General features: G+C 36.0%; 1 protein-coding gene across 1 annotated transcript; it reads right to left on the reverse strand.

Moving 5' to 3' along the window:
• Positions 1 to 1,699: 1,699 nt before the first annotated feature.
• On the reverse strand, positions 1,700 to 3,447 carry LOC112742593 (uncharacterized). The gene is made up of 3 exons (XM_072215783.1): positions 3,294 to 3,447; positions 3,121 to 3,214; positions 1,700 to 2,435 (listed from the first exon to the last, which is right to left on the reverse strand). The coding sequence occupies exons 1-3, from the start codon at positions 3,445 to 3,447 to the stop codon at positions 1,700 to 1,702; spliced, it is 984 nt and encodes a 327-aa protein (XP_072071884.1).
• Positions 3,448 to 16,115: the final 12,668 nt, after the last annotated feature.

The raw sequence follows: 16,115 nt of genomic DNA on the forward strand, positions 1-16,115 counted from the left end.
AATAAATAACTTCAAACAAATTCACTACCAAATCGAGAATCAAATAAACATGCTAATTGTGTACATTCCAAAAATAATGTAGAAGCCATGTCACACCCCTAATTATTGCCTGCATTCATATTACATTACATATAATACTTTTGCAACTCAATCAAACTCAGTTCATTAATAGAGAACTATGATTGGAATCTTAAATTAGAATGAACAAATTAAAATAAAAACTGGACATATCAAAGCTGCATCCTCTGGTAATTATTAGAACCAATTGACCAACTCTAACTATGCCAACAATGGCCTCAACCATTAAAATTTGAAGGACTTTAAGCAGTGAATAGCTTTGGTTGTAGCTCTCTTCATTTCCCTTCAAATAAAATATCATTCAATTAAGTCATTTTCTGAAAATACTAATTGCAAGTCTTCATTGTCTCTATAAACTTGAACTAGAACTGCAGCCTTGTACACAAACATCCCAAATATGACCGGCACAAGTTGAAATTAACGATATATATTAATGCAAATGAGAATGTGTTCTGTCTAGTAATGTGCACTTCAAATATTTTATAGCATAAATTTCAAATTTTACCTAAAAATCAAAGAAATCATTGGTAAAATACTGATGGGACAGAACCGAAATACCATAGATTGCTGCTGGAATCACAAGCCTTGGAAATGAAAGGGACATGCTACAAGCCTTTATCAACAACTCCAATGAATCTTCTAGGTCCTCACTTCTTATACCAAGCTGCTATTTTCTTCTCATCCACATAGAGAAGCACCTACTTGAAAAGAAATCACATTCACTATAGAAAATTAAATAATGCAAATCAAACCTGAAAATGACTCCAATCTCATAACTCACAACAGCCTCCACATCATAAAGCAACAATAAAAATCATTGAGAGATTCAAAGTTACAATAAATACTGCAACAAAGTATACTAGTAAAAAGGTTTCCTTTTAGTCACAATTTAATATACCCTTCCCAATTCCCAAAGACGCCCTTCCTATAAGAAATATACTAGCAAATTCAAAGTTAAAAAGTTACTCAATAATCCCTAAAGACAACTCTAAAATTGGAACCAAAACTCCAACTCTGTTTGGCACTAAGGAATCAACTTGCTTTACTTGTAATCAAGCATTTCTTATAGCTGTCTTGTGTAAAAAAGTTAAATTAAAATAAGGTAGGTACATAGCTTAAAGGATTCCAAACCAGCTAACATGCTCGATAAGCTTATCAGCAAAGAACATAAAATTAAATGCAGGATAGCACGATGAACCTAAACAGTATTAAGATCATTACTGGATCATATCAATCCTCAGAGAAAGTAAGCAGCAGGCTGATCTTATGCTACCTGACCAAGACTAGCAGCGGCTATTGGCCGATCTTCGAACTCCCTAAACAGTAAGCTAATGGAAGCTCCCAATTCACTCTCAATGAAGCTTTTTGCTTTCTTTGGAGAGAAGACAGGGACCTTGTCCTGTCAAGAACAATCTTATATTCAGAATACATTGATCTAAGAATCAACACTTACCATTTCATGTCAAAGAATCTATACCTGCAACTTTGCTAGCTCATCCACAAATTCACGTGGAAATAGATCTGACCTTGTTGATGATAACTGCCTAAGCTTGATGAAAGTTGGACAAAGTTGCAACACACGCTCCCTTAACCACGACGCTATTTTTCGCCTTCTGCTTTTCTAAATAAAAATGTAACCAAACAAATTCCAATCAGCAAAAAACAAACACAAGTAAAACAGTCTTATGTCTGAATCTGAGTGCTGCAAGAAAGTTAAAATTGCTTTTCTAGCAGCACTAATTAATGAAGTGTAAGAACCAACCTGTTTATCTTCTGTGAAGCCTCTAATATATGCCCATTTTGCATTGTCCAATAGAACCCGAATACGCAAAGAAAGCACAAAAGACCAAACATCAATAGATCTCTGCCAAGAACTGTAATTCTCATTAGCCCAACTGAAGCCTTCGCCCGAGGGCAAAACCTTGAGCTCCTCCAGTGGTGGAAGTTCTTCAGAGGTTCTTGATTTCACTGCCTTGGTCAAGGGTGGGTTAACATCTCTTTTTACAATAGTTGCTGCTCCATTAACATTTTGTTTTGCACCATTCACTGTCTTCACCTTATTATCTGACAGTGTGCTTCTCTTCACTACCTCACTTGAGGGTACCATTCTAACAGCTTTTCCATTGGTACCATACTTTGAATTTGATGCAGGCAATTCTGTCTGACGCATTACAACCAGGAACCTGGGATATGCATCATTCTCTGATGAATCACGCTGTTCCCTTTTATTCTTTGGAAACTTGGGATTCGAAATGGAGGATGAGAAGCTGAAGGAGTTTGGTGTTCTTCTATGATTTGTCAACTTTATATGGTGACAATAGCAATCATGCAAAGCCATTCTTATTGATGAATTAACCCTTCAAGAAGCATCAGTATAAACAAACAAGACTTAAAGGATGATTAGGTGAATGCATCAAAATCAAAATCCAAAATAATTTAACAAGACAGAATTTATCATTAGCTGAATTTTTATAGCATATTTTTATTCAGTGTCACAGCAACAAGCTTTGTACAATTTAATTGGGGTGAACATGATTTTGGGGTTATAAGATAGAACATGTAATCAAATAACTAAAAATAAAAACTCACTTATTACTTAGCTAAACTAATATACCATTACTATTTGATAATAATAATAATAATAAGGTTATTCACGTTGACTAAAATGTTAACATAAGATACATGTGTCCACATCTTAATAACATGATACATAACAGATATTGATTTATTTAGAATCCAGCAATGATGTTTACCAGCTAACTTGTTCCATCATGGACACTATTCTTTGCTGATAAGCTTCTGGAAGTGATTCCAAACCAGCTAACATGCTCTTATGTCTTATCCATGATTCAATTCAATTTAACTCAACCTAGTGTTCTTCATTCACATTAATCATATATGATCTGTTAAACACGATTTTACAATGAAATAATATGTTGAATTGATTATGGCGAGATATATGATCTGGTATTAATCAACCCAATTAATTAGCAGATGGATCAAAATCGAATTGAGAAAAGTAATCCAAATAGAAACCAGAACCTGAAGAAGAGGTCTGGGGAGATTGCAGCAGAACTTTTCAAAGGAGAAAATTGCATCCGCACCCTTGGCGTCAAAAACGGCACTGATGAAACGCCTGCAGAAACATCGAAATTGAAATTGAAATTGAAATGAGAATGAAATGAAAGTTGGAGAGAGAGCGGGGTTGGGAGTACGAACAGGAAGTAAATCGTAGAAGCAGAAAGTGAGGACAGGAGCACGGCAAGCCCTAGCAGTGGCGGCGGCTTCAATTGACCCCAGAAGCGACCATAGTGCACGGCGGAACAGCCTCCTTCTCTCTCGCGTCGCGTCTTCGTCCTTTCTCTCCATTTAGTCTGCGAATCATCTTTCTCTCTCTCTCCTCTGGACTCCCTCCTCCACGACGGTGATGGCGGCGGCTGCAGCGGCGTTGCAACGGTGACCCCCTCTCACTCTCTGGTCTCTCGCTCGCGCTCTCATCTCTGTCTTCCTCCTCTCCTCCCTCTGGTTCACTCATTCACTCGGATCTGGGTGTGTGTGTGAAAGGGTGCGTGGCGAAGGTGAGTTAGGGTTAGGGTGAGTTGCGAAAGTGAGGGTGCTGCCGTGCTGGAACGTGAATGTGATTTAGTGATAAGGAGGAAAAAAATTAGTAAGTGTTGTGGGTGTATTTGGCTCTAGATACATTAGGCATCACTTTTAAAATGCACCCAAAATTTAACAAATAGGCTACCTTCTAAAAGCGTCCTCTTTGATAGAAAAAGTGAATCTATAGATATCAACCTATGACTACGTTTTATAAGTGATTTCTATAATACTTAAGGCTACACTTTTTAAATGATGCCACAATTGTGTATCCTTTTCTCTTATAAAAAGGCAACACGGAGAAAAGCATAGCCTATTTATAGAATAGGCTACGTTTTTCAAATGTAGCTTAAAAAAAGTGTGGCTGAATGGGTATTTTTCTTGTAGTGCGGATGTGTTTACACTTTAGTCACTCAATGTTTAGGGCTTAATCACTCAATCCTCTTTTAATCATGTTTTTCAAAGATTTACAAGTCTGATAAACCACTATTTTATGGTTTATCTTGTGATCAATTGAGTGGATTTTATCAATCTTCTATACACTTATTCATATGATTTGCATGAGTTTACGTTTTCCTTCCTGATTTTGTGCTATGATTGAAAATATGATTCTTTGGTCTTAATTTTGATATGTTTAATCTTCTCTTATTACCATTCGATGCCTTGATATGTGTGTTAAGTGTTTTCAGAGATTACAGGGTAGGAATGACTTAGAGGATGGAAAGGAAGCATGCAAAAGTGGAAGGAATACAAGAAGTTGAAGGAACTGCAAAGTTGTCAGCCTGACCCTCTCGCACTAAAACGAACATAACTTGAGCTACAGAGGTCCAAATGATGCAGTTCCAGTTGCGTTGGAAAGCTAACGTCTGGGGCTTCGATTTGATATATAATTTCCCATAGTGTCCGTACATATAGATGACGCGAATGCGTGCTCCACGCGGACGCATCGCAGTGACAAAAATCAACGTGGCAGATTTCGCAATCAGCAATTTCTGGGCTATTTCCGGCCTAGTTTCAAGCTCAGAAAACGCAGATTAAAGGCTGCAAAGTGGAGGAATGAAGGGAGACAATGGATATTTCACTTTTCATAATTTAGATGCAGTTTTAGAGAGAGAGAGGCTCTCTCCTCTCTCTTAGGATTTAGGATTAGGATTCCTCTTAAAGGAATTAGGATTTCTTATTATTTCAACTTACAATTTCTTTTGAGTTTCAGGTTCAATGTTCCTTTTATTTATTTTTCCAATTTAATTTATCAACTTTTCCATGTTAGATTTGAATATTCTATTTAATATAATTTGAGGTATTTTCAGATCTATGATTTGTTTCTTTTATTTATGATATAAATAATTTAGAATTTTTCCTTTTGGCTTTGGTTAAGTGATTGGTGACGCTTGAGTTATCAAACTCGAGGTGTTGACTGAAAATTAGAATTCTTTGCTGATTAATTTGGATTCCACTAACTCTAGTCTTTCCAATGGAAAGACTAGGACTTGAGGATTCATATTGATTTATCCACCTGACTTACCTTCGTAGTTAGAGTGGGAGCAAAATCTAATTCTCATCACAATTGATAAGGATAACTAGGATAGGACTTCCAGTTCTCATACCTTGCCAAGAGCTTTTCTACTTATTAGTTTATTCCTTTTTCCATTTACTATTCTTGCTTTGTATCTTATACATTAAAAAACCCCAAAAACATATCTTTTTCCATAACCAATAATAAATCATACTTCCCTGCAATTCCTTGAGAAGACGACCCGAGGTTTAAATACTTCGGTTATAAATTTTATTGGATTTTGTTACTTGTGACAACCAAACTTTGTAAGAAAGGAATTCTTGTCGGTGTAGAAGCTATATTTACAACGTGAATTTATTGTGAAAATTCTAGATCGCGCGAGAGATTCATTCTTCAAAGTCGTCTAACAATCAACTAATATTTGAGGAATGAATGTAAATATCATGAGGACTTTTGTGAGTTGTAATGGGGCTTAGGTAAGGGTAGGATTAATATGGTTAAGTGGGCTAATAGATTGGGTCTTTAATTAGCTCAAGTATCCTACCTAATCCTATATCATCCTATATACATAACAAAACAACCACATATTTTCGATTCAACCACATATGCATCTCTTATTTATATTCTTGTTATCCTTTCTTTTTTTTCTTCTTTCTTTTTTTTTCAACAAGAAGAGATGCATATATTTCAAGTAATGGATGCATGAGTATTTACCCATTTTTCCAAATTTTCTCAATGAACACCCAAAGTAAACTAACTACCAATGTCTTCCCATAAATTCCCCACACACTTGATTAGCACACACACTCAAACCCAAGCTAATCAAAGATACAATTCATGGTCATAAATGGTTTTGTTTTTTTTACTTAGGGTGAATGATGTGCTTAAAATTAGAACAAAAGGGAATTAAAGGCCCAAAAAGTGGTTTACAAATGTAGATGTAAGGGTTGGCCATATAGGTTTGTGAGTTTAATTCAAGAAAATGGCCTCAATCATACTAAATGCAATTCAAAACAACAAATACAGGACATATAGACTAAAGCAAATCTAAGATTACAATCGTAAAAGGAGTTTATAACACATAAGAACAAAATTTATGTGGTTGAAAATGCGCAACCACACAATCAAAGCTCAAATCTCACTTGGTATTTGTTCAAGCTCTTTTCTATGTTCCATAAAAACATTTCAAGCAAGTTTAAAAACATGTTTTCAAATCTAATCAATGGAATGCCCACAAAGAGATTTGCTGAAAATCCTTTGTTGTTTTACCAAACTTATTTATTCGACCAAGCAACATGCAAATATAACTATCATAAAACTATAAGCAAACTTAGATATATACAACCAAACTAAACAAAGCATAATACGAATAAATACTAGCAAAAATTCACAAAAATACAACTACTAAAAACTAGAAAATAATGCGAAGTGTTCAGAAAAAGAAGTTACGCCCCAAAATTGCGGATCCTCCCCCACACTTAAACGATGCACGGTCCTCTGTGCATGCATTCAATCTGGGGGTGAAGAGATGCTCTAAGAGGCTCCACCTTCTAATGGTGGGTACCGGGGCTCTGGGTTGCTGTAGAAAACAAATAAACAAGAATTGAGGAAAAGTAAGTTGTTGTGGTATAATGAAGACAATGTGTGTATCCTAAGTGTGCACGGTTTAGAACACAACACATTGATCAGTTAAAAAGGTAACCACATATTCAACAGAAATAGCATGTTCCTCAATCAAGTGGCCTAGGTTGCAAGTAAAGAATAAGCAAAACTCAAGGCACAAGCAAACCTAGGTGACCACGACTAGAGTGAATTGAGTTTTAAAGATATTAGATATTGAAATTGTGCAAGTGAGAGCATAAAATTAATGTAAAATAGCACAATTAACAATAACCAATTTAATTATGAAAAGTGACTACTTATTCATCCTTAGAAATAATGAAATAATCACATGTATAAGGTGTTTGTTACAAAAAGTGACAAGTCTTGATAAGAATCAAGTCAAGTCGACTCAAAAAATGCAAAGCATTAACAAGGAGCAAATACCTTGTTATGTGATTGTATTCACTCAAAAGCCATGATGAATGCGTAGTTCAACTCAATTCACTAAGGTAAAAGTGCACAATTCATAATTAAGTTGCCAAACAAGGATATGGTTTAATACATATGGTCACGACAACATATGAATCAAACTCTCAATTCAATTAGGCAATCAAATAAAGCCATAATGCTCAGCACACATATTCATCAAAGCTTTAACCAAGATTAATCAAGAAATAACCCAATAATCATCAAGCAAACACTTGCAATTTATTTAATTGTCAAATAACTAAACTAAAACTAATATAATTACCAAAATAAAAGTGAAATACAAATAAAACAAGGTAAAATAAGTCAAAAAGAAGGAAAAAGTAAGAAAAGAGAGGGGTGGAAGAACGAAGAAGAGAAGAAGTAGAGAGGAGAGAAGAAAAGAAGCATAAAAGTGAGAAAACAGGGGCGTGCTTACGCACAGGAATGTGTGCGTACGCACACTGGGTGAAAAACGCGGTTGTGTTCGCGCACAATAGCGTGCGGCCGCTGCGAAAAGAAGGGGTATAAGGGTCTGTGCGCATGCACAGAGGCGTGTGCGCACGCATAGAAGGGAAAGGAGGGGGTGAGCGGACGCACAAGGCATGCGAGCGCCCTGAACAGAGAGGGAATTAAGGGTTGTGTGTGTGCACAAATGTGTGCACACGCACATAAAACTTTTTTTTTTTACCTGAAGCGTCACAACTACCAGCTATATCGCCGTCTGTGCGGACGCACACAGGTCCGTGCGCATGCACAAGAGGCAATAGGTAGAGGGTGCGGACGCACAAGGCGTGCTAACGCTCCCAGCAGAAAGTGCATAAGCTGGTGTGCGCGAACACAGAAAAGTGCGCGTGCACAGGACGCGAAAATTGGGGTTGTGTGCGTACGCACAGGTCTGTGCGCACGCACACGCTCTGTTTTTTCCAAAAAATTTTAGTGCTCTAAGGCAACTAACTTGATTTCCAAAATAGCATTTTCAACCCCAAAACTTATTCTACCCTAAAACTACAAGATCAACACAAAAATCTACCAAACTAAGCTAACTAAAAGAAGCAAAATTTAGACAAACAAGTGCTCAAAGAGAGGTAGAGTTAGAAAGATGTTACCAAGCACTTTTATTTAATGTCTTTAAGTTAGACAATTGGGAGAGCCCTTGCTGTGGTGGCTTGTGCTTGGCTTCCCTACCAATGCTAGAATGTCCAACATCCTCCGGGATCCCAATTCTAACCATCAACAAAAACAAAAGAGAACCAAAGATCGAGTAAGCTATTTACATATTAACATATATACAATAGCCAAAAACATACACCATTGCAACTCTCCGGCAACAGCACCAAATTTGACGTTGAGGAATTTATCGTTGATCAATAATTTTCTCAAAATAGAATTCAATCGTTGCAAGTATAGTCTAGATCAACAACTAACTCCTAAATTAAATGTTAATCCAAAGGATGTCACAATCAATACACAATATAAACCGGGAGTTTTAAATCCCAGTTCATCTTCCCTAGGAGTTGTAATTAAGTGTATAATTATTGGCTATGGAGGAAATGGGGATTGGGAATGCAAGAGAGGCAAGTAATATAAATAGCAAGGAATAAAACAAGCATGCAAGGAATTTAAAGGAAAGCGAATGAAGGCAATGAAAATGGAAATTAAATGGCAAAAAGAGCTCTTGGTGAGAATTGGAAAATTTAGGATTCCTATCCTAGTTATGGACCACAAGCATGGCAATTGTATGGAATCAATGCGATCTAGTCAATCCTCCTTGAGAATTAGTCAAAAGAGCGTAATCGATCTAAATCCATAAGTCCTGGTCAACTCACTAATTACTTAGTGAAAGACTAACATCACTGGAAATCAAACCAATTAACTATTCTCACACAATGCGGAATGGACATCAACAACTCAATTCCACCCAAACACCCAATTTCTCAACCAAGAGTGTGAAAAATAAACATGCAAGAAATCAAACATCAAAGCAATAAAAGTCAAAGCAAGTAAAGTCAAAACAAGTAAACTTCAAATGCAAGAAAACCTCTCGGCAAGTAATTGAGAGCTAAGGTTACCTATCCTAGTCATTGACCACAAACACATGATGATTATGAAGAGTTAGTCCTACTTAGTAAACCTTACATCGAAGATAAGTTAAATAGGCATAGTTGATTTCAATCCATAAGTCCTATGTCAACACTAATGGGTCACATATAGTCAATGGAGACTAAATCAACTAACTACTCTAATGTATCAAACAAGAATGGACATCAATGACTCAAGGATCACCAAAACCAACAATTTTAAGCCAAGAGTGGAGAAAAACTAAGTAGAAACTAAGCCAAGCATTTTATCAAACACTTGGTGTGCATGAAAATAAAATAATATTAAATTGCATAGAAAATAAAAGCTAACTACCAAAAGCAAGAAAATGACAATAACAATTAAACAAAATAATAAATGACATGAAACATAAATTTGCATTAATTAAAATTAAAATAACAAGAGTGTTCATAAAATGGAAAATGACATAAAAGAGAAAATGACAAAAGAAATGAGTCACGCGCTGGGACCTGTGCGTACGCACATGTGTGTGCGTACGCACAGTTGCTGATTTTCTTCTTGTGCATACACACAGGAGGTTGTGCGTACGCACACTTGGCTTTGTGGTTCTTGTGTGTACGCACAGCAGGTTGTGTGCACGCACACTTCAATGTGTGCTTCTCCTTTGATTTCTTTATGTTTTCTCCCAATTCCATGCTTTCCTTCCACTCTCATCAAGCCATTCCAACCTATTACACCTGGAATCACTCATCAAAACCATCAAGGTATCGAATGGGATAAAAGTGGGATAAAAGTGATTAAAATATGCACAAAATAGCATGTTTTCACAATTAGGCTCAATTTAGGGAGAGAACACAAAAGTATGCTATTTGGGTGAATAAATGTGGGTTTATGTGATGAAATCTACTCAAATCGAACCAAAATATATCGGAAAATATGGACTCATCACTCTCCCAAACTTCATAGAGGGATTCACCCTCTTTCTATCTAAAGGTCTAAACTTCCACTCTAAGCTTGCTCAGCTTCTGAGGTGAAAAGAACTTGGTCAAGAATGCATTGACCACCTTCTCCCAAGAGTCTAGGCTTTCCTTAGACTGAGAGTCCAGCCATAGCCTAGCTCTGTCTCTTACAGCAAAGGAAAAAAGCATAAGCTTGTAAATCTCTGGATCCACTCCATTAGTCTTGACAGTATCATAGATCTGTAAGAAATCAGAGATGAATCTGTTGGGATCTTCTTATGGAAGTCCATGAAATTGGCAGTTCTGTTGTACTAGAGTGACCAGTTGAGGCTTTAGATCAAAGTTGTTTGCCCCAATGGTAGGTATAGAGATGCTCCATCCATTGAAGTCAGAAGTGGGTGCAGTAAAGTCACCTTGAACCTTTCTTGCGTCTACTCTATCACTGGGATTGGCTGCCATATCTGTATTCTTAGCTTCTTCATCAAAAAGCTTTGTGAGGTTTCCTCCAGAGTGTTGTGCTCTAGCTTTTTGTAGCCGCCTCCTTAGAGTACTCTCAGGTTCAGGATCAGCATTAGAGAGAGGTTTTTTTTATCTTTATTCTATGTCAGAGTATAGAGAACTGTTGGTGAGATATTTGAAGAAGAAAAAAAGAATGATAGTAGAGAGAGAGAGAGACAGTAGAATTCAGATAGAGGGGGGAAAAATTCGAAAATTAGGAGTAAGGAACTTAAAATATTTTTATTTTTATTTTATTTATTAATTTAATTTCGAATTAAGAAAGAAGAATAAAAGGAAATTAAAAGCTTGGACAACTAATTAACTAAAAATATTTGAAGAATTAAAAGGTGATTTTTGAAAATGAAGGAAAGAAAAAGTCAAAGAAAGATTTTGAAATTCAAATTTAAAAGAAAGTAAAGATTCAAAAGTTAAGACTTTTAATTTAAAAAGAAGATAAGATAAGTAAGTTTTAAAATTTAAAAAGAAAGATAAGATAAAGATTTTAAAAAGAATAAGAAAGATAAGATTTAAAATTTAAAGATTTTGTAAATTAAGTTTAAAAGATTTAAGATAATGAAAGTTTAAAATTTACAAGACAGATATGATAAAGATTTGAGAAGATTTTGAATTTAAATTTTGAAATTTGAATTTTCAAAAAGAGTTGATTTTGAAATTTGAAATTTGAATTTTAAATTTTGAGCTTTGAAATTGAATTTTGAAATTTGAATTTAAAAGATAGGATTTTTGAAATTTAAAGAAACATAAAAAAGATAAGATAAAGATTTGAAAATATTAAGAAAGATAGGATTTAAAAATTTAAAAATTTTGAAGATCAAATTTTAAAAGATAGTAAAGATTTAAAAAGATAAGAATTTAAAAATTAAAAATTTTAAAAGAAGATAAGATAGGAAGGATTTAAAGGAAAAATATATGATAAATATTTGAAAAAGATTTGAAAAGATGAGATTTGAAATTTAAAATTTAGACTTTACTAATAAGAAAACACCAAACTTAAAAATTTTTAAATCAAGATAAGAAAAGATAGCAAGATTTTCAAAAATATTTTTTGGATTTTCAAATCTTAAAGAAAAAGAAAAACAACTAAGAGACACCAAACATAAAAATTTAAGATTAAAGACACTAATTTTTCGAAAATTAAAAGAAAACACCAAAGACACCAAACTTTAAAAATTTTGAAATCAAACAAGAAAAATTACCAAGAAAGTTTCAAACACCAAGAAGGAAAACAAGAACAATTTTTCAAAAATTAAAGAAAAAGATGAAAACAAAAAGGGACACCAAACTTAAAAATTGACACAAGACTCAAACAAAGACAAAGATTACTAAAGAAAAGAAAGGATTTTGAAAAGTTTTTGAAAAAGAAAACAAGAAACATAAGTAAAAGAGCAAATAAACTGTAAAAAGTACCGAATATAAGCAACAAGATATTTGATAAACCACTATTTTATGGTTATTTTTGTGCTAAATTGGGTGGTTTTTATTAATTCTCCATACGCTTATCATGTAATTCGCATGTTTTATATTGGCCTTCCTAATTCCGCTCTATGATTGAAAACTTGCTTCCCAAGCCTTTAAATTTTCGATCTTTAATTCCCCTTTCTACCATTCGATGCCGTGATCTATGTTTTAAGTGTTTTTAGGCTTTATAGGGCAGGAATGGCTTGGAGGATGGAAACGAAGCTTGCAAAAATGGAAGGAGCATAAGAAACCAAGGAGCTGACCAGCGAGGACCGACGCGCACGCACACCCACGCATGCGCGTAACTTGGCTCTTTCCAGAACGACGCGGACGCACACCTAACGCGTACGCATGATGCGCACAGAAGACCATCGACGCGTACGCGTGACTGACTGGTACGCGCAACATGCGTAATACATTAGTAGGGTTCAGAAACACAATTTTCGATCCAGAAACATAGACTAGAGCCAGGGGATAGCAGAGACTCGAGAGACATTCAGACATTCACTCGTTCATTAGTTTTTTTTAGTTTTTTAGTAGGGTTCTTCATAGTCACACTTTTCCTAGTTTTACATTTTGGATTGGATATTGAGAAGAGTTACTACCTCCCTTGAGGTCTTTATAGCCCAACGTTTGTGAGTTTGAAGCTCGTCACAGTCATCCCTTCGAGGATCCTACTCGGAATACCACAACCAAGGTTTAGACTTTCCGAATCTCAAGAATGCTGCCAATTGATTCTAGCTTATACCACGAAGACTCTGATATCATGGATTTGAATGCTCTGTTGTCAGGAGAGGCAATCAAACTCGTGAACCAGGAACCAAAGAGATACACACTCAATCTAAGGTAGAACGGAAGTGGTTGTTGGGCACGCGTTCATAGGTTGAGAATGGTGATGAGTGTCACGGATCATCACATTCATCATGTTGAAGTGCAAGTGAATATCTAAGAATAGAAACAAGCGTGATTGAATAGAAAACAGTAGTAATTGCATTAATCCATCGACACACAGCAGAGCCCCTCACCCCCAACCATGGAGTTTAGAAACTCATGCCATAGAAGATGCAAAATTCAGATGTAAGAATGTCATGAGGTCCATAGTAAGTCTCTAAAAGTAGTTTTTATACTAAACTAGTAACCTAGGTTTACAGAAAATGAGTAAACTAAGATAGATAGTACGGAAATCCGCTTCCGGGGCCCACTTGGTGTGTTTGGGCTGAGCATTGAAGCTTTCATGTGCATAGGCTGCTCCTGGCATTTAACTCCAGCTTTTGTGCTAGTTTGGGCGTTTAACTCCAACTTTTATGCCAGTTTTGGCGTTTAACACCAGAATAGGGTAGAGACTTGGCGTTAAACGCCAGTTTGCGTGATCTCAACTCGGTCAAAGTATGGACTATTATATATTACTGGAAAGCCCAGTATGTCTACTTTCTAACGCAATTGAGAGCGCGCCAATTGAGCTTCTGTAACTCCAAAAAATCCATTTCGAGTGCAGGGAGGTCAGAATCCAACAGCATCTATAGTCCTTTTTCAGCATCTGAATCAGATTTTTGCTCAGGTCCCTCAATTTCAGCCAGAAAATACCTGAAATCATAGAAAAACACACAAACTCATATTAAAGTCCAAAAATATGATTTTTGCATAAAGACTAATAAAAATATACTAAAAAGTAGCTAGATCCTACTAAAAACTATATGAAAATACCCCCAAAAAGCGTATAAAATATCCGCTCATCACAACACCAAACTTAAACTATTGCTTGTCCTCAAGCAACTAGATAAATAAAATAGGATAGAAAGAAAATCAAGAGGCAATAACATCTCAGAGTTTTATATGAAGCTCAAATTCTCATTAGATGAGCGGGACTAGTAGCTTTTTGCTTCTGAACAGTTTTGGCATCTCAATTTATCTTTTAAAGTTTAGAATGATTGGCATCTATAGGAATTCTGAATTCAGATAGTGTTATTGATTCTCCTAGTTTAGTATGTTGATTCTTGAACACAGCTACTTTATGAGTCTTGGCCGTGGCCCTAAGCACTTTGTTTTCCAGCATTACCACCGGATACATAAATGCCACAGACATATAACTGGGTGAACCTTTTCAGATTGTGACTCAACTTTGCTGAAATCCCCAGTTAGAGGTCTCCATAGCTCTTCAACACACTCTTTTTTGCTTTGGACCACGACTTTAATCACTCAGTCTCAAGTTTTCACTTGATACCTTCACGCCACAAGCACAGGGTTAGGGACAGTTTGGTTTAGCCGCTTAGGCCAGGATTTTATTCCTTTAGGCCCTCCTATCCATTAATGCTCAAAGCCTTGGATCCTTTTTACCCTTGCCTTTTGGTTTAAAGGGCTATTGGCTTTTTCTGCTTGCTTTTTTCTCTTTCTTTCTTTTCTTTTTATTTTTTGCCAATTTTTTTTTCGCAAGCTTTGTATTCACTGCTTTTTCAGATTATCAATAACATTTTTCCTTTTTCATTATTCTTTCAAGAGCCAACAAATTTAACATTCATAAACTTCACTATCAAAATTTATGCATTGTTCAAGCATTCATTCAGAAGACAAAAAGTATTGCCACCACATATAAATAATTTGAATTTTTCTTATTAAGAACTTGAAAATAAAACTGCCTCCTTATTCTAAAAAAAATCTGCTATTTTATTCATGTTTAATGATGATGAGAAAAATAAATTATAACTTACTTGGAGATAATAAAAAAATAAAAATAAAGATACTAATTACTATTATTCATGTGACTCCTAAGGTAGATCTCTAATAGCAAAAGTTATCACATATTTAAGATTAGGACTCAACAACCTTTATTTTGGGAGATGGATGCTCCTTCAATCTGTGGGGTGTCTGGCCCTTCAAGAGACAGCTTCTGGTACTTCAGCTCCTGTAGCTCACGCCCTTGCTTCTCTTGTTCCTTCAGTAGTTTGCAGAGCATGCTATTTTGAATTTTCTATTCTTCTTTCAGTTGATCCATAGCTTCTTGCAGCTTGGTGACAGATGCTTCTAGGCGGGTCCAGTAGTCAATCTAAGGGATTTCTGGGAGGAACTCCTGTGCCCTCCTTTTGATGGAGTTATCTTGCACTTGTTGTCCTTCCATTGACTTTTTGGTGATTGGGTGCTCGACTGAGATATACTCATCCACTCCCATCTTTACCCCAGCATCTTTACATAGCAGAGAGACTAGGCTTGCGTAAGCCAATTTGGCGTCAGTAGAGTTCTTGTTTGCAATTGTGTAGCTCACAAGAAATCAAATGATGAATCTCCACTTCGTTTCCTAGCATAATGAGTGGATCATCACTACTCTTTTGACAGTGACTTCAGAGCGGTTGCTGGTGGGTAGTATAGAACGCCCAATGAAGTCCAGCCAGCCCCTAGTAATTGGTTTGAGATCTCCTCTCTTGAGTTGATTTGGGACACCCTTTATGTTAGTTAGTTCCAGGGATGCATATGTCCTCTAGAACTTGGTCCAAGCGCTTATCTAATCTCACCATTCTCCTATTAAAGGATTCTGGATCATCTTGTAGTTGAGGCAGCTTGAAGACCTCTCTTATTTTGTCCAGGTGGAAGTAAATAATCTTTCCTCTGACCACGGTTTGAAAGGTATAGAAGGCGGTTCCAGTCATTCTCTGCTTATCTGTTTCTACCCACCTTTGTCTCAGGATTAGCTAGAATTTCCCAACCCCTGTTTCGAATCTGCTCTTGGATCTCCGGATATTCGTCTTCTTTTAGATCGAATTTAACTTCTAGGATCACTGACCTTAGACCCATTATTTTGTGGTAATGGTTTGCATGTTCTTTGGTTAAGAACCTCTCTTGATTCCAAAGTGGTTTTGGAGTGTTCT

The sequence above is a fragment of the Arachis hypogaea genome, chromosome 14 (assembly GCF_003086295.3).
Source record: "Arachis hypogaea cultivar Tifrunner chromosome 14, arahy.Tifrunner.gnm2.J5K5, whole genome shotgun sequence".
Classification (NCBI taxonomy): domain Eukaryota; kingdom Viridiplantae; phylum Streptophyta; class Magnoliopsida; order Fabales; family Fabaceae; genus Arachis; species Arachis hypogaea.